Source organism: Thalassophryne amazonica, chromosome 2, assembly GCF_902500255.1.
Source record: "Thalassophryne amazonica chromosome 2, fThaAma1.1, whole genome shotgun sequence".
NCBI lineage: Eukaryota > Metazoa > Chordata > Actinopteri > Batrachoidiformes > Batrachoididae > Thalassophryne > Thalassophryne amazonica.
In genome coordinates, this window is record NC_047104.1 from 71,990,440 (window position 1) to 72,010,307 (window position 19,868).

The 19,868-nt window shown below is 40.6% G+C and overlaps 1 protein-coding gene across 3 annotated transcripts in view; it reads right to left on the reverse strand.

Annotated features, from left to right (window-relative positions):
* eva1a (eva-1 homolog A (C. elegans)) overlaps positions 1–14,126 on the reverse strand; it is a 35,921-nt gene extending 21,795 nt beyond the window's left edge. The window contains exons 1-2 of one of the 3 annotated variants that reach the window (XM_034187789.1): positions 13,969–14,126; positions 54–266 (exon numbers count right to left, since the gene is read on the reverse strand). In XM_034187789.1, the coding sequence (XP_034043680.1) occupies positions 54–156 (103 nt within the window). In that variant the 5' untranslated portion in view covers positions 157–266; positions 13,969–14,126. Of the gene's footprint in view, positions 1–53; positions 267–13,343; positions 13,609–13,861 lie in introns of those variants that run through there. The other 2 variants (XM_034187774.1, XM_034187780.1) reach the window with 2 other exon arrangements.
* Positions 14,127–19,868: the final 5,742 nt, after the last annotated feature.

The following is a 19,868-nucleotide window of genomic DNA, read 5'->3' on the forward strand; positions in this document are numbered from 1 at the left end:
ACTGAGTTGTGAATAACTGAACAGGATCACCTGCACTTTCTGACTGGTCCTACCTGCAATGAAGGTGTAAGCTGCCAGTAAGTTGCTAAGCAATGCCATCTCTTGAGACTCCACCTTCACGTCCATGTCTTGGCTGCCTGTTGGTGGAGCACTCATGGTTTCACTCTGAGGTTTGGAGAGTGGAGGCTGCAGAGATCACTGGACGTCTGTGGGGATCATGAGTGGGGTGCTGGATTAGAGGTTTACAGTGTGGAAGATGTGAGGACCTTAAGACAAGTCGACAGAGAGAAGTGACAAGTACTGAGAAGTGCAGAAATGGGAAGAGAAACAAAAACATGAAACGTGAGTGACACATGATTCTTTGTGTACAACCCTAATTCCAAAGAAGTTGAGATGTTGTGTGAAATGTAAATAAAAACAGAATACAATGATTTGCAAATCCTCTTCAACCGATATTCAACTGAATACACCACAAAGACAAGATATTTAATAATCAACCTGATAAACTTCATTGTTTTTGTGCAAGTATTTGCTCATTTTGAAATGGATGCCTGCAACACATTTCAAAAAAGCTGGGACAGTGGTATGTTTACCACTGTGTTACATCACTTTTCCTTCTAACAACACTCAATAAGCATTTGGGAACTGAGGACACTAATTGTTGAAGCTTTGCAGGTGGAATTCTTTTCCATTCTTGCTTGATGTAAGACTTCAGTTGTTCAACAGTCTGGGGTCTCTGTTGTCGTATTTTGTGCTTCATAATGTGCCACACATTTTCAATGGGTGACAGGTCTGGACTGCAGGCAGGCCAGTCTAGTACCCGCACTCTTTTACTATGAAGCCACGCTGTTGTAACACGTGCAGAATGTGGCTTGGCATTGTCTTGCTGAAATAAACAGGGACGTACCTGAAAAAGACATTGCTTGGATGGCAGCATGTGTTGCTCCAAAACCTGGATGTACCTTTCAGCATTGATGGTGCCATCACAGATGTGTAAGCTGACCATGCCATGGGCACTAATACACCCCCATACCATCACAGATGCTGGCTTTTGAACTTTGCACTGGTAACAATCTGGATGGTCTTTTTCCTCTTTTGTCCAGAGGATGCAATGTCCATGATTTCCAAAAACAATCTGAAATGTGGACTCATCAGACCACAGCACACTTTTCCACTTTGCATCTGTCCAGTTCAAATAAGCTCAGGCCCAGAGAAGGCGGTGGCATTTCTGGATGTTGTTGATGTATAGCTTTCACTTTGCATGGTAGAGTTTTAACTTACACTTGTTGGACTATTTTTTCATGCAGTTGTTCACAAAGTGGTGATCCTCACCCCATCTTTGCTTGTGAACGGCTGAGCCTTTTGGGGATGCTCCTTTTATACACAATCATGACACTCACCTGTTTCCAATTAGATGTTCTTTGAGCATTCATCAACTTTCCCAGTCTCGTGTTGCCCCGTCCCAACTTTTTTGAAATGTGTTGAAGGCATCCATTTCAAAATGAGCAAATATTTGCACAAAAACAAAGTCTATCAGTTTGAACATTAAATATCTTGTCTTTGTGGTGCATTCAATTGAATATAGTTTGAAGAGGATTTGCAAATCACTGTATTCTGTTTTATTTACATTTTACACAATGTCCCATTGGAATTGGTGATGTACATAAATTTACAGTTTATACTGATTTAATTAATTTATAGCCTGATTAATGCTTCTGCAGGTCTGTAACTCTGTGTCATGCAATGATGCGTGTCAATTTTAAAGTTCTCCATTGCTGAATTATGCTTTACTATGACTTAATGTGACCCTCAACAAGCTTTTCTTTCGACAATCATCACCTCAAATTCAAATGTAAGCTGTACAATTTCCTCTTTTTCCGACTCCGTGTTGTAAAGTTGCAGACTTTTTTTAATCCATTATAGGTTGAAGAGGATTTGCAAATCATTGTATTCTGTTTTTATTTACATTTTACATAACGTCCCAACTGCCCTGCGACAGACTGGCGTCCTGTCCTGGGTGTACTCTCCCTCGCGCTCTATGACTGCCTGGATAGGCTCCAGCCCCCCACGACCCTTGATTGGATTAAGCGGTAGAAGATGAATGAATGAATGAATAACGTCCCAACTTCACTGGAATTGGGGTTGTATGTTTTTTCAGTTTAAGCAGTTTATGGATTTCAGTTTACGGGTCAGTTACTGCAGGAAATCTTGATCGCAAACCCTATGACTGCGCACACAGCCTGAGGTCATCCCAGCAGTTTTCGCTTCTGGTGTCAAGTACCTGGCCTCAAATTTTGTGTCACTACAACACTGACACTATTGAAAAATTAAACAACATTTTTCCAAACTGAGTGCTGTAGTATAACCAGCCTGATGTGTGCAGTGAATTTGGTGACACCACATCTGAATTTATTGAATGTTTTTGTGTCTTACTTTTGCACTTTGTAGACGGTCTCTACGCTTCTGTTTCTCTGCTGCCTGCTCGTTCAGATTAATACGTCCAGTCTTATTACTGCCAGGGTCTTCAAATTCACAGGGAACATTCTTGGGACACAGACCTTGGACATATTGGACTTGGACACCTTGACATATTTTAAGAGGTCAAAAGGTCACATTCTGTTTCCTATTCTCATATGGCCAAGGGTATTTTAGCATTGCGTTATATTTTTATTATTATTTTCACTCCCCATGTTAGCACATGTACATAATAATTAGAAAGCATTGTTCATATGACTCTGACTTCAGAGCATCCAACCCACAGTGTAACATGTATTTTAGTATCTGCAGCTCACGTAATGACTGGTAAACTGAGACAGAACTGTGTTTGTCCTGTGTGTCCAATTACAGTAAAAACAGAAATTTAAACCCTCAGCTCGGTAACCTTTGACCTACCAACTGAAACCGATTTTTAATATGATTTCCTGCTGTTGAAGGCAGGTGGTTCCCCCAAGGTAATATTTAAATTGTAAAATGACGGTATAATTGAGCCAGTTTATATGCCAACATAGCCTGTCTCCAATCAGAGAGAGAGAGAGAGAGAGAGAGAGAGAATGGCAAAAAAAAAAAAAAAAAAGCCACTTTCTATTTAAAGCAAACACTACAGAAACAGACTGTTCCTTAGAAACCAGAAACATTGTTACTTTTAGGTTGTTTCACTTCAGTGTGTAGGTGGCATCACCATCTAAAAACTTTAATACCTGTGTGATTGTTGCAAAGACATACAAAGTCTCTTCAGGTTTTATACATTTTATATGAGTGAGTGACCTCAACACAACTCCATCTTTAACTGTTATTTGCCAAAAAGAATTCCTGTTTCAACTAGTTTGAGTGTGTTTTCAGTCATATATACACACAGAAGGACTGGGAATAAAACACTTGCAATCACTGTGTTAATACTGTGTGTGTGTGTGTATATATATATATATATATATATATATATATATACACACTCAACAAAAATATAAACGCAACACTTTTGGTTTTGCTCCCATTTTGTATGAGATGAACTCAAAGATCTAAAACTTTTTCCACATACACAATATCACCATTTCCCTCAAATATTGTTCACAAACCAGTCTAAATCTGTGATAGTGAGCACTTCTCCTTTGCTGAGATAATCCATCCCACCTCACAGGTGTGCCATATCAAGATGCTGATTAGACACCATGATTAGTGCACAGGTGTGCCTTAGACTGTCCACAATAAAAGGCCACTCTGAAAGGTGCAGTTTTATCACACAGCACAATGCCACAGATGTCGCAAGATTTGAGGGAGTGTGCAGTTGGCATGCTGACAGCAGGAATGTCAACCAGAGCTGTTGCTCGTGTATTGAATGTTCATTTCTCTACCATAAGCCGTCTCCAAAGGCGTTTCAGAGAATTTGGCAGTACATCCAACCAGCCTCACAACCGCAGACCACGTGTAACCACACCAGCCCAGGACCTCCACATCCAGCATGTTCACCTCCAAGATCGTCTGAGACCAGCCACTCGGACAGCTGCTGGAACAATCGGTTTGCATAACCAAAGAATTTCTGCACAAACTGTCAGAAACCGTCTCAGGGAAGCTCATCTGCATGCTCGTCGTCCTCATCGGGGTCTCGACCTGACTCCAGTTCGTAAGTGATCCGTGACAACTTTTTCCAATGCTGCCTCTGTAAAAAAACACTACAACAGAGTGTATATGAAACAAAGACAATGTGCTTGTAGTGTTGAGGTTTAACAAAAATATCACATTAACCATTTAAGAATTACAATCATTTTTATATATAATCACTCCATTTTCAGAGCGCATGAGTAATCAGACAGTTCATGTAAGGATTACTGTTAATGCAAATCATTTTTGCAATCTTTTGTTGTTACTGTTTTTTTTTTGTTGTTGTTTGTTTTTTTAATATGTCAGGGGGTGGATATGTGAACAATATGTTTTGGACTCAATTTACATCACCTCCATAAATCATTACGAAATACCAACAGTGTGATACATCAGATGATAATGTCATAAGAGGACTAGTGAGGGAAGCCACCAAACATACATGACAACTCTGAAGACATTATAGGCTTCTGTGGCTGTGACTGGAGAAACTGCACAGAGCAGCTTTTGTCGATTACACCCCCAGTCACAGCTTTATCCACAGGTTTGATTCTGCTTTGTGTCTTCTGACACGCTGTAGCTGAAAATCAGCATCTTCTTTTTTAGAGAATCCCACTCCACCATGAAGCTTTATCACTAGTGACAGAAAAAGGTTGTGCTATCTATGCCCACTTTTCCAATTACAGCCGCAAAATCCAATAATTCCTTTAGAGCTGTCTTGGTGGCTTCCTTCACTCGTCTCCTTTTTGCATGGTCACTCGGTTTTGGAGAACTCCCTCCTCCAGACAAATTTACCACAGTTTGTATTAACAACGGATGTAAATGAACATATTCGGCGACTTGGAAATATTCATGCATCCATCCTCTGACTTTTTTGAAGAAACCTGCCTATAAAAGTAATGACTGCTATGAACAATAGCCACCATACAGCCCCAAATCAGAAAAAGTTGGGATGGTATGACAAATGCAAATAAAAAACCCCACAGTGATTGTTACATTTAGTTTAACTTCTGTTTCACTGCAAACAGTATAAACCTAAAATATTTGAAGTTTTTGTGGCCAACTTCATTTGTATGTGTGTGTATATATATATATATATATATTCCTGCATTTCAGGCAAAAACAAAAAAAGTTAGGGCCCTAAAGCATTTACCACCTTTATTTTCAGTCAATCTGCTGCCAACCTGTCATCAACTGAACGCTTTATTTGGTGTTTGGAAAGACACTGAAGATCTCACTTAATTTTCAACAACCTCCTTGATTTTTGATGAAGGTTTCAAGATATTTGTAAATCTCTTCCTGCTCCTGATCATGCCTGGATGTTGGACAGAGAAAATGTGAATCTGCTTAATTCTCCTCATATTAGTTAATGACAAGATAAACTAATTCCTTTTATGACTTTTGCAGCCTGTGTGTGTTTGCAGTGAACTTCCATCCATCCATCCATCCATCCATTTTCTTCCGCTTTATCCGGAGTCGGGTCGCGGGGGCAGCAGCTCAAGCAAAGCCGCCCAGACCTCCCAATCCACACACACCTTCCCCAGCTCCTCCGGGGGAACCCCAAGGTGTTCCCAAGCCAGCCGAGAGATGTAGTCCCTCCAGCGTGTCCTGGGTCTTCCCCGGGGACTCCTCCCAGTGGGACGTGCCCGGAACACCTCTCCACCGAGGCGTCCAGGGGACATCCGGAAAAGATGCCCGAGCCACCTCAACTGACTCCTTTCAACGTGGAGGAGCAACGGCTTGACTCCGAGCTCCTCCCGAGTGACCGAGCTCCTCACCCTAACTCTAAGGGAGCGCCCAGCCACCCTGCGAAGGAAACTCATCTCGGCCGCTTGTACTCGCGATCTCGTTGTTTCGGTCATGAGCCAAATCTCATGACCACAGGTGAGGATCGGAACGTAGATCGATCGGTAAATCGAGAGCTTTGCCCCCCTACTCAGCTCTCTCTTCACCACGACGGTCCAATACAGCGACCGCATCACTGCAGATGCTGCACCGATCCGTCTATCGATCTCACGCTCCATCCGTCCCTCACTCGTGAACAAGACCCAGAGATACTTAAACTCCTCCACTTGAGGCAAGGACACTCCACCGACCTGAAGAGGGCAAACCACCTTTTTCCGGTCGAGAACCATGGCCTCGGATTTGGAGGTGCTGATTTTCATCCCGGACGCTTCACACTCTGCTGCAAACCGCCCCAGTGCACGCTGAAGGTCCTGATTTGACAAAGCCAACAGAACCACATCGTCCGCAAACAGCAGAGACGAGATTCTTGCAGTAATAAAAGTTTGAGCGGTGACAGCAAAGTGAGCTGTTGTTGTTTCTGTCTCGACTTTAGAGCTTCAAATGAAACGTTGGCCAGGTCAGGTCTGGAAGCATGCGCTGGTGATGTATGCTGGTTCACCCAAAACACCACAGGACCACCTCTCAAAAGTATGAATCTATCTGCTGCAGTTAGGTGAAGCATGGACGTCCTCTTAGCGTTGTACTTCCATTAAGGTCTTTGACACGGAGGTACCTGCACGCTGGATCATGCCCAGAGAAATGCACCACATGGCCAGATGTTGTAGCTGTTCTCTCACAATTTAATAATAATGCATCGCAACAATAATTTAACAAAAACAGTATATATACAAACAAAATTAAGACATAAATAAAAATTCCAGACCTTCAATGAGCATAAGCAGTCGAGGACATGAGTCTTCAATCTGGTCTTAAAGATCTCTGCCAAACTCAACCACCTTATCTCAGTCAGTAGACTATTCCACAGCAATGATGAACAAACATAAAACGCTCTACCTCCCACAGTTCTTATATGAAATTTAGCAAACCAGCCTCCTGTGATCGCAGTAGGTGAGTTGGGACGTGTGTGTCGACCAACTCAGTCATTTAGACTGACGCACAGCCATTCAGTATTTTGAATGTCAAAAATGGAACCCTGAAGTCGACCCTCACCCAAACAGGCAGCCAGTGAGGAGAAGACAACACTAAGGTGTTGTGGTCAAATGTTCAATACTCCTCATCTGTCTCTTCTGAAGCAACCACTCATTTGACACAAAATCATTCTAGTGGTACCCAAAGATCCTCTGAAGAAACCTAGTACCAAATACATCCCGTTGTCACCCGAGGTTACTAGTTTGCGTCTACTTCTCACAACCACAACAGGAACCACCAGGAGCCAAAAACTGGAACCTTTGTTCTCCTGGAAAGATATTGGCATTGCCAAACACCTCGATCTAGCAACCTCATAACTCCATAAACTCTTCCCAGGTGTCAGTCAGTCTCAAAGCCTGAGGACCCAGAGACATAACGTCACTACAGAGACAAGTGAATGTCCTAACAAAGTCAACGCTACTGCCAGATACAGTTCTGATGGCCGAGTCCAGGAAGTCAGTGAAAGCCTGGATTTTACTTTCTGATCCAGGACAATCACAAGCCCAGATACTCTTATTCCTCACTCATCCTCTCAGTCAGGGTATCCACGGATTCTGCCTCAGCCTATTTATCCAAACGCATTGCACCATGAGCTGCAGCTGTCTTATCCACAAGATGCTTTTGGGAAATGTGACTGTATCGAGCTTCTGTGCCACTATTGCCTGTTCTTCTTGGTTTAATGACATTATAAACTCGTGTGAAAGCTGCTAAGTGCCACTTACTGTATCAAAGTGTGTAATATCATGATTTGGCCATTATTACAGTATATTAGTCTGTTTTGAATATTAAGCCTTTGTCCTGAAAGCACCAAACTGTTTTCTGCGCACACAGAGTAATGGCACATACCACTGCTCGTCTTTACCAACCAATTAAGAAGAGCAAGAGACAAATATTTCAGCACAGTATTGCGCCTGGACTTGTACCTACACACCCAGGTTGTCGCTTCTCCTGGAACTCCCCCTTACACACAATTACAGCGCATCAGGAAAGTATTCACCACACTTCACTTTTTCCATATTTTATATTACAGCCTTATATTCCAAAACAGAGTAAATTTATTTTTCCCTCAACATTCTACTCACAACACCCCATAATGACATAATGACAACATGAAAAAGGTTGTTGTGACATTTCTGGAAATTTATTAAAAATGTGTTGTGTTATCACATCCTTGGTTGGTGTGCTCACATACCAGCGTAGAACACACAAATATGGTTTGGGCACTTTTGGGATTTAACATATTTAAATGATATTTAATGAAATCAAATAAAAACAATAACTCTACAGTGACACTGTGTTACTGGTCATGCGTCAACCAAAGGTTGCACCATGGTTTCTGGTTCAAACCCCACCCCTGCCACATTTCTCCATGTAAGCTAGAGGTGCATCAGGAAAGGCATCCAGTGTAGAATTTGTGCAAAATCAACATGCAGATCCAAAATGGATCTGCTGTGGCAACCTTGACTGAAAACAAGGGGGGACAGCTGAAAAGTTTTACTTTTTATGAATAAAGACAGAAAATAATTAAATGAAAATATTAAATTGATAATTGTTAGTAAATGTTACTTGAGTTAATCTTTTAGATAAACTAATATATGCAAGTAAAATTTACTTAAGAATTCTTGTATAATTTACTTGGATTTTCTGAGTGAAAAAACGTGCCTAGGTTTTTTTCAAGTAAATATCACTCCAAATTTTTTTTCACTGTACAAAGTTTCTCCAGTCAGCCACAAAAGGCTATAAGGCATTTAGTGTTGTCTGGGTTTCTTGGTGGCTTCCCTCACTGCTCTTCTTGCACGGTCACTCAGCTTTTGAGAACTGCCTACTCCAGACAGAAATCGAACAATCCATTTGTTTTAAAATTAAATGTATTTCTGTGTGCAAATCTAGACTTAAATTAGCTGAGCTTGGGACTCCGCTGCAGGCGGTTGCATCTTGTACTCTCTCCTTGATCTCTGCTCCAACCTCCAAAGTTCCTACTTCACCAGACTGTGAATTCTTCAAACTGTATTTGGATTGACCATGGAATTGATCAGCTGGTCTCTGAATGCTATTGACACCATTTTTCCATAAGGAAATCAGGGCTGGGGGACCATGCGTGCCCAGGTGGAACCTACCCTGCAGGCTATGTTCTCGACGCCTGGGAGAAGTGGCGTGTTGCGTGCTTAGTACCACTCTCTGTGGAGGACGTTGAAGACTTATTTATATTTGGTTTTATTGTGGAAGGGCTGGCTTATTGGTTTATGTGCTGCCCTGACCTACCGGAGAATTGGCAAGACGGCTGCTACCAGAACCACGACCCCTCACCTGTCCATCATGATTAATGAGTTGGGCAAGGCAATACAATCTCAGACAGTTGGATAACATCTCGGAACAAATGTACGCGTTGCAAAGGAAGATGTCAGAGACCAGAGAATACTCATAAATTGGATTTGTTCGGTCAGAGGAGCTGCAAATGTGTTTCTCTGCTCAACCCTAAACATGGCAGGCTTATCAGCCTCCAAAGGTCAAAACACCCCGCTGTTTTCCTCCAGAAGAATTTCTACGGCCTTGGTGAACCATTCGGCTGCCCCTTTTATCTTCTCCCCTCCGCAACAGTCTGATGTTGTCAAGGCAACTCCAGACATTGTGCAGACACTGACAGAAACTGATACAAACTCATATGACTGATACAAACTCATCTCATCTGCACACATGAAGCACGCTCCCTCTCTCCAACTACTACCCCCCCGCCTCCACACTGCCGCTCCCTCCGAGCAGGATACTGCTGCGGGACACTTCAACTTGTAATAATTGTGGATTAATTGTATTTTTGTCTGAGGTGATTGGGTGTGAAGAAATTTCGTTGTACTTGTTTTAATGACAATAAATCTATCTAACTATCTATTATTAGTTATCATTAGATGGTTTTGTTTAAGTCAAGGGCAACACAGTGATGGATTTTATTCACAAACATACTCATATTTAGTTTGTCCAATTACTTATTGGACGTGAAAATGGAGGGACGGTGGCCATAATTCCTAAATGGTTAATGCAATATTTTTGCTGAACCCCTCGAATTAATGATGAAAATCACTACAAGCACATCTTGATTGTTTCATTTTAACTCCATTGTGGTGTACAGAGGCAAAATTATAAAAACTGTCAATGAACAAATACTCATTGTGTCATTGTGTTTTTGCATGGTTATGTTTGTAAGTTTTAATATTATCATGATTAACTTTTTTTTTTTTAGTTTCTGTGGTTTCTGGTGTGTGTTTGTGTGTGTTACAAACAACATTTCATTGGCTTTTTCCAATATACAGTTTGGACTTGCTTTGCAATAAAATATCTGTTCTTTTGATTTAAATGTCTTTAAAACATTTTCAAAACGGGGAGATACAGATGTGCACTGTGCCACATTTTTGGAAAATATGCATTCAATAAAATGTGGATTTGTGTCAAATAGTCATGTTGAAAAACATTTTTAAAAACCCACAGGTTAAGACATAAGAACATAGAATACCACAACATAACACAAGAACTCCAAAGGAAAAAAAAAAAAGAAACTACTAAACAACACGACCCCGGGGAACTGATTGGCAGAGAGTCAGGGTGGTTTTCCAGCAGAATCTTTAATGCTGCAGGATGCGACTACGCTTCTCTCTGTTCCTCTAGTGACAGCTTGAGTTACTGTTTGTTCCAGCACAAATATTATCTTCATGCCAACTGAAGCAACTCATTGTGTGCAACAGTAATTACATAATTTAGTACGAGTATTTTGTAACACTTGGCACTAGAATGATACTTAGTGTGTTTGCAACATTTACACCTGTGAGTGAGCAATAGTCTGTTCGTCAAAATGTCATAAAAGGACACAAAATTCGAACTTTTCAATCAGATGTGCATTACTAAGAAAAGAATCACCAACTCCTCTCGGATCCACAAAAAAATCTGACCCCAAATAGTTTTACCAAACTCTGAGATTGACAGACACATCAATTATATGCCAAGTTTTAAAAAACACTAGCATTAGAATGAACGACATCAGAGGGTTACAATATAGATGTACTAGTAAATATATGTCTGTAATGCTGTTTTTGACTATGTATGACTTCATCATGAAATCATACAAAACAAAATTCAAAACAATCAAATATTTTGTTGATCAATATATACATCAGCTCAATTATCTTGACTACTTGGTTGCTGGAATATTTTTTAAAAAGGGTGTTTTTTTCAGACCAAGTATTCCTTCACCTTTGACCAAATCTAATCACCTCTAGATATCTATCTAAGCAATATTACCACCAAGGTTGGAAGAATTCCACTAAAGCAAATATGTGTATACACAAACACACAACACCAGTGAAACAATACCCTGCACTTGTCACTTCAACAATGTGCATGAGAAAATATATGAAAAACAGAGTTAGATTCAGGTCAGAGAACCAAACAAACAAATTAGTGGTGCAGCTTAGGTGAAATTTCCCTAACAATTGTGCATTTTGTGATAAAAACATAGAATGTGACAGACAAATAATGTGATATAGTTTTCAATATGATTGGAGCATTTTTAAATTTGGACCACTGTGTAATTCTTTATTGAGCCCTGTAGCTCATTAGAGGTCATCTCCAGGATGTCTCCATATCTGAAAATAAACATGAGTTAATTTAGAATATGTGTGCCAAATTCAATGCTTTTATCACACAATATTGTTTTGCTATGGCACCCCACTAAATAAAAACTGGGTTGAAGTGTAGGTGAGTGTGCTGTTTTGCTATATCATGAAATCGATGTGATTCAGAATAAAAATATTTAATAAAAGTTATGGCCAAGTGGTTAGTGCGCTTGGTTTCAATGCGGAATGTTCCCAGTTCAAACCCCACCCCTGCCACATTTCTTCATGTAATGTGGAGTTGCATCAGGAAGGGTATCCAGTGTAAAACTTGTGCCGAATCAACACACAGACCTTGGATCTGCTATGGCGACCCCGAGTGCAAACAAGGGAGCAGCCGAAGGGACTTACTATTCTGAATTCACATCTAGTTCAAAATGTAATGATTTTTTTTATCCTTGACCCAAAGCTGAGCGCCGCTAAAATATATTAATCTATTTCAGATACAAATAACATAGAAATCAGTGAGGGACATTATAAAAATATGAAATACAAATTATTCATTTCCCACATCTAGTTCAAAGTTTAATCAATTTTTCCTTGGCTCAAGGCAGACAGCTGTGCCAAATTTAAAAAAATGTGGTCATCCTTTCCACATACAAATTACATGAGATATTAAAATATTAATCAAAAATTATGAACAGAACGCGTGCAGAGCATAAGCTTCCACCTGAAGCTCAGGTATAAGGACAGAGTTTGTAAAAATCTGACAAACATTTATGTATATATTACCCCATACCCAAGTTAAAAAGTCAAAGCAACAAACCTTAATTTGGACAGTGTTGGAGAATGTGTAATAATATGTCTATAATTGCCTCAAAGATTAATTTAGCTTTCAATGTAATTCATCTGGGAAATACAGACCTGGTTAAATATCGACAAAAGATATTTAATACAAAAACTATAATGATAGCAAAAATAGGAAAAATGAAGCCAAGAAATTAAGTAAACAAACTTGCAATTAAAAATTTTAATATAAGGTGGGGAAAACTAGATGATGTACGCAAATATGAAATGATAAATTCATTATACATCAGTTTTTCTCATCTGATCTATAAAGATACATATGTGTGTGTGTTTCTTCTCACTGTCCTTGATGTCTCACTTCAAAAAACTAACAACTCTGGACTTGTGTCACAGTTAAATGGAATACCTTATATCTACTTCATGGTCCTCAGTTTGGCCTCAATAAAATCTAGATCATAAAAATCTTTATAGCTTGTAAGAAAACAATAGAGACAACAGAAAACATTTATTTTTTAGCAGCTTCACCTTCGGAGTTGACTTGCATTGCATGTTAATTTACCTTATCTGCTGTTTTCTTTTGTGCATTCTCTGTTAATTAGAATGAATGAATAAAAGCATTGCTTTAAAAAAAACATCTGTAGTTCACAATTTATTCATCACTGAATTTAGGTCTACCTCTTCAAAAATATCCTTGAAACCTGGTCATGTGTTTTTAAGAGATCCTGCTCAGTTAGACAAACCAATGCAGTCAAAAAATATCATCTTATCAGGAGACACTTGATTGCAGCCAAATTCATCACAACTTGTCCATTAAAAAAGAGTGGAATATGAGGGATAAAAGTTCAATTATCTGGAGAGAGAAGAGAAAAAAAAGAAATAACTCAACAAAGAGACAGAAAATGCCAGACAAACCTCTTTTTCTTTCTGCACACTGTCGTCCTGTACGACTCAGTCTAATAATGTCCAGCTTCAACGAGACACCAGATTGTCTGATTTTGCTCTTTGACCCGGGTCCAGGTGGCGACACTGAAAATACTTTTTCTGCTGAATACAACTTTACTTTCCTGTCTTTCTGTGCAGTCTGGTGGAGCTCTTGATCACATGTCCCAAAACGAGCTGTTTTTGTAAGATGACTTGTTTTCCCTGCCTATTTTAGCTTTGCTCACACACTGCACGCCGGCGTGCACGCCAACACACACCATGCACAGACGTGCCTCTCACGCTTTACTCCCCTCTCAGCCTGTATGTGTGCATAACGCTAATGCAACGTGACGCTGGCCTTTCCCTCTGCACTGTTACTATATCTTACAGGACCTGCAGACAGAGGAGCAGAGAACACACAGGAGGAGAGAACAAAAAGAAAGGAGGAAGAATAAAAGAGGAAACCACAGGCAAGAGGAGCAGCGTGCACACACCATAGGAGTACTTACATTTAACTAGATTCAGAGTGAAATGTCTCCTCTTCTCACCTTCTGCAGGCTTAAAAAAAAACAAAAAACAAAATCTATAACAGGTCAGAATTTGTCAGAGTTGTCACCTTGTTCTCAGGAGGACAAGCGTTTGTCTCCGCTTCACTTTTCCGGAAGATAATCATTAGAATTTTCATCCCTTCAATTCTTCAACAGCACACAGCAGCAGGACAGACAGAGGCTGTTTTCCAGGGAAGAGTTTTGTGATATTCCATTTTTATGTTCCATGCGCGCGCGCGCGCACACACACACACACACACACACACACACAGAGGTCAAGCCCTCAGGCCAGACATGTGACATAAGAGATCCTGACAGAACAAACAAAGCTCTCAGCGGCATCTTCTCCTCTCTCCGTCTCTCTCTCACACTCAGACAGTTTAAGGAAACATGCGCTTATAAATTTACTCCCTCTGCTTCCCTGAATTCTCTTTTCTCTCCACACGTTCAGCAGAGAGAGGAGAGAGGGAGGGACAGAACCTCACAAACAGGACCAGTGTCTGTGTGAATGAAGATCTTTGAGCTCTGAATCAACATTTTTCTGAAAATAGTTCTTTCTCTCTCTGATAACTAGCCAACCTGCTGTCTTTGCAGCTTATTTTTGCATTGTGCAATTAGAGCCTGGAAATCACTCCTGGTCTGGGGCTGATGGACTTATCCAGGACGACAGCTCTCCACTGGTTCAAGAAAAAAAGAAAAGGTGCCCTTAAAAATGTTCTCTCCCTCTTCCATATATATACTCAACAAAAATATAAATGCAACACTTTTGGTTTTGCTCCCATTTTGTATGAGATGAACTCAAAGATCTAAAACTTTTTCCACATACACAATATCACCATTTTCCTCAAATATTGTTCACATACCAGTCGAAATCTGTGATAGTGAGCACTTCTCCTTTGCTGAGATTATCCATCCCACCTCACAGGTGTGCCATACCAAGATGCTGATTAGACACCATGATTACTGCACAGGTGTGCCTTAGACTGCCCACAATAAAAGGCCACTCTGAAAGGAGCAGTTTTGTTTTATTGGGGGGGGGATACCAGTCAGTATCTGGTGTGACCACCATTTGCCTCATGCAGTGCAACACATCTCCTTCGCATCATCCGTGAAGAGAACACCTCTCCAACGTGCCAAACACCAGCGAATGTGAGCATTTGCCCACTCAAGTCGGTTACGACGACGAACTGGAGTCAGGTCGAGACCCCGATGAGGACGACGAGCATGCAGATGAGCTTCCCTGAGACGGTTTCTGACAGTTTGTGCAGAAATTCTTTGGTTATGCAAACCGATTGTTTCAGCAGCTGTCCGAGTGGCTGGTCTCAGACGATCTTGGAGGTGAACATGCTGGATGTGGAGGTCCTGGGCTGGTGTGGTTACACGTGGTCTGCGGTTGTGAGGCTGGTTGGATGTACTGCCAAATTCTCTGAAACGACTTTGGAGATGGCTTATGGTAGAGACATGAACATTCAATACACGAGCAACAGCTCTGGTTGACATTCCTGCTGTCAGCATGCCAATTGCACGCTCCCTCAAATCTTGTGACATCTGTGGCATTGTGCTGTGTGATAAAAATGCACCTTTCAGAGTGGCCTTTTATTGTGGGCAGTCTAAGACACACCTGTGCACTAATCATGGTGTCTAATCAGCATCTTGGTATGGCACACCTGTGAGGTGGGATGGATAATCTCAGCAAAGGAGAAGTGCTCACTATCACAGATTTTGACTGGTATGTGAACAATATTTGAGGGAAATGGTGATATTGTGTATGTGGAAAAAGTTTTAGATCTTTGAGTTAATCTCATACAAAATGGGAGCAAAACCAAAAGTGTTGCGTTTATATTTTTGTTGAGTGTATATATATATATATATATATATATATATATATATATATATATATATATATACACACACACACACACACAGTGAGGAAAATAAGTATTTGAACACCCTGCCATTTTGCAAGTTCTCCCACTTAGAAATGATGGAGGGGTCTGAAATTTTCATCTTAGGTGCATGTCCACTGTGAGAGACATAATCTAAAAATAATAATAATAATCAATCAATCAATCAATTTTTTTTTTTTTATATAGCGCCAAATCACAACAAACAGTTGCCCCAAGGCGCTTTATATTGTAAGGCAAGGCCATACAATAATGATGTAAAACCCCAACGGTCAAAACGACCCCCTGTGAGCAAGCACTTGGCTACAGTGGGAAGGAAAAACTCCCTTTTAACAGGAAGAAACCTCCAGCAGAACCAGGCTCAGGGAGGGGCAGTCTTCTGCTGGGACTGGTTGGGGCTGAGGGAGAGAACCAGGAAAAAGACATGCTGTGGAGGGGAGCAGAGATCGATCACTAATGATTAAATGCAGAGTGGTGCATACAGAGCAAAAAGAGAAAGAAACAGTGCATCATGGGAACCCCCCAGCAGTCTACGTCTATAGCAGCATAACTAAGGGATGGTTCAGGGTCACCTGATCCAGCCCTAACTATAAGCTTTAGCAAAAAGGAAAGTTTTAAGCCTAATCTTAAAAGTAGAGAGGGTGTCTGTCTCCCTGATCTGAATTGGGAGCTGGTTCCACAGGAGAGGAGCCTGAAAGCTGAAGGCTCTGCCTCCCATTCTACTCTTACAAACCCTAGGAACTACAAGTAAGCCTGCAGTCTGAGAGCGAAGCGCTCTATTGGGGTGATATGGTACTACGAGGTCCCTAAGATAAGATGGGACCTGATTATTCAAAACCTTATAAGTAAGAAGAAGAATTTTAAATTCTATTCTAGAATTAACAGGAAGCCAATGAAGAGAGGCCAATATGGGTGAGATATGCTCTCTCCTTCTAGTCCCCGTCAGCACTCTAGCTGCAGCATTTTGAATTAACTGAAGGCTTTTTAGGGAACTTTTAGGACAACCTGATAATAATGAATTACAATAGTCCAGCCTAGAGGAAATAAATGCATGAATTAGTTTTTCAGCATCACTCTGAGACAAGACCTTTCTGATTTTAGAGATATTGCGTAAATGCAAAAAAGCAGTCCTACATATTTGTTTAATATGCGCTTTGAATGACATATCCTGATCAAAAATGACTCCAAGATTTCTCACAGTATTACTAGAGGTCAGGGTAATGCCATCCAGAGTAAGGATCTGGTTAGACACCATGTTTCTAAGATTTGTGGGGCCAAGAACAATAACTTCAGTTTTATCTGAGTTTAAAAGCAGGAAATTAGAGGTCATCCATGTCTTTATGTCTGTAAGACAATCCTGCAGTTTAGCTAATTGGTGTGTGTCCTCTGGCTTCATGGATAGATAAAGCTGGGTATCATCTGCGTAACAATGAAAATTTAAGCAATACCGTCTAATAATACTGCCTAAGGGAAGCATATATAAAGTGAATAAAATTGGTCCTAGCACAGAACCTTGTGGAACTCCATAATTAACTTTAGTCTGTGAAGAAGATTCCCCATTTACATGAACAAATTGTAATCTATTAGACAAATATGATTCAAACCACCGCAGCGCAGTGCCTTTAATACCTATGGCATGCTCTAATCTCTGTAATAAAATTTTATGGTCAACAGTATCAAAAGCAGCACTGAGGTCTAACAGAACAAGCACAGAGATGAGTCCACTGTCCGAGGCCATAAGAAGATCATTTGTAACCTTCACTAATGCTGTTTCTGTACTATGATGAATTCTAAAACCTGACTGAAACTCTTCAAATAGACCATTCCTCTGCAGATGATCAGTTAGCTGTTTTACAACTACCCTTTCAAGAATTTTTGAGAGAAAAGGAAGGTTGGAGATTGGCCTATAATTAGCTAAGATAGCTGGGTCAAGTGATGGCTTTTTAAGTAATGGTTTAATTACTGCCACCTTAAAAGCCTGTGGTACATAGCCAACTAACAAAGATAGATTGATCATATTTAAGATCGAAGCATTAAATAATGGTAGGGCTTCCTTGAGCAGCCTGGTAGGAATGGGGTCTAATAAACATGTTGATGGTTTGGATGAAGTAACTAATGAAAATAACTCAGACAGAACAATCGGAGAGAAAGAGTCTAACCAAATACCGGCATCACTGAAAGCAGCCAAAGATAACGATACGTCTTTGGGATGGTTATGAGTAATTTTTTCTCTAATAGTTAAAATTTTGTTAGCAAAGAAAGTCATGAACTCATTACTAGTTAAAGATAATGGAATACTCAGCTCAATAGAGCTCTGACTCTTTGTCAGCCTGGCTACAGTGCTGAAAAGAAACCTGGGGTTGTTCTTATTTTCTTCAATTAGTGATGAGTAGAAAGATGTCCTAGCTTTACGGAGGGCTTTTTTATAGAGCAACAGACTCTTTTTCCAGGCTAAGTGAAGATCTTCTAAATTAGTGAGACGCCATTTCCTCTCCAACTTACGGGTTATCTGCTTTAAGCTACGAGTTTGAGAGTTATACCATGGAGTCAGACACTTCTGATTTAAAGCTCTCTTTTTCAGAGGAGCTACAGCATCCAAAGTTGTCTTCAATGAGGATGTAAAACTATTGACGAGATACTCTATCTCCCTTACAGAGTTTAGGTAGCTACTCTGCACTGTGTTGTTATATGGCATTAGAGAACATAAAGAAGGAATCATATCCTTAAACCTAGTTACAGCGCTTTCTGAAAGACTTCTAGTGTAATGAAACTTATTCCCTACTGCTGGGTAGTCCATCAGAGTAAATGTAAATGTTATTAAAAAATGATCAGACAGAAGGGAGTTTTCAGGGAATACTGTTAAGTCTTCTATTTCCATACCATAAGTCAGAACAAGATCTAAGATATGATTAAAGTGGTGGGTGGATTTCCAATAATAATCTGGAAATCACAATGTATGATTTTTTTTTTTTTTTTATATAATTTATTTGTGTGTTACTGCTGCAAATAAGTATTTGATCACCTACCAACCAGCAAGAATTCTGGCTCTCACAGACCTGTTAATTTTTCTTTAAGAAGCCCTCTTATTCTGCACTCTTTACCTGTATTAACTGCACCTGTTTGAACTTGTTACCTGTATAAAAGACACCTGTTCACAGACTCAATCAATCACACTCCAACCTGTCCACCATAGCCAAGACCAAAGAGCTGTCTAAGGACACCAGGGACAAAACTGTAGGCCTGCACAAGGCTGGGATGGACTACAGGACAACAGGTAAGCAGTTTGGTAGAAGACAACAACTTTTATGATTATTTATTAGAAAGTGGAAGAAACACAAGATGACTGTCAATCTCCCTCAGTCTGGGATTCCATGCAAGATCTCACTTTGTAGGTTAAGGATGATTCTGAGAAAGCCCAGAACTACACGGGAGGACCTGGTCAATGACCTGAAGAGAGCTGGGACCACAGTCACAAAGATTACATTAGTAACACATGATGCTGTCATGGTTTAAAATCCTGCAGGGCAGCAAGGTCCCCCTGCTCACACCAGCACATGTCCAGGCCAGTTTGAAGTTCACCAGTGACTATTTGGATGATCCAGAGGAGGCATGGGAGAAGGTCATGTGGTCAGATGAGACCAGAATAGAGCTTTTTGGAATCAACTACACTTACCATGTTTAGAGGATGAGAACAAACCCAAGAAAACCATCCCAACCGTGAAGCATGGGGGTGGAAACATCATACTCTGGGGGTGCTCTTCTGCAAAGGGGAAAGGGTGACTGCACCCTGTTGAAGGGAGGATGGATGGGGTCATGTATTGCAAGATTTTGGCAAACAACCTCCTTCCCTCAGTACGAGCATTGAAGATGGGTCATGGCTGGGTCTTCCAGCATGACAATGACCCCAAACACACAGCGCAGGGCAACTAAGGAGGAGCTCCGTAAGAAGCATTTCAAGGTCATGGAGTGGCCTGGCCAGTCTCCAGACCTGAACTCAATAGAAAATCTTTGGAGGGAGCTGAAACTCCAAACCTGAAAGATCTAGAGAAGATCTGTATGGAGGA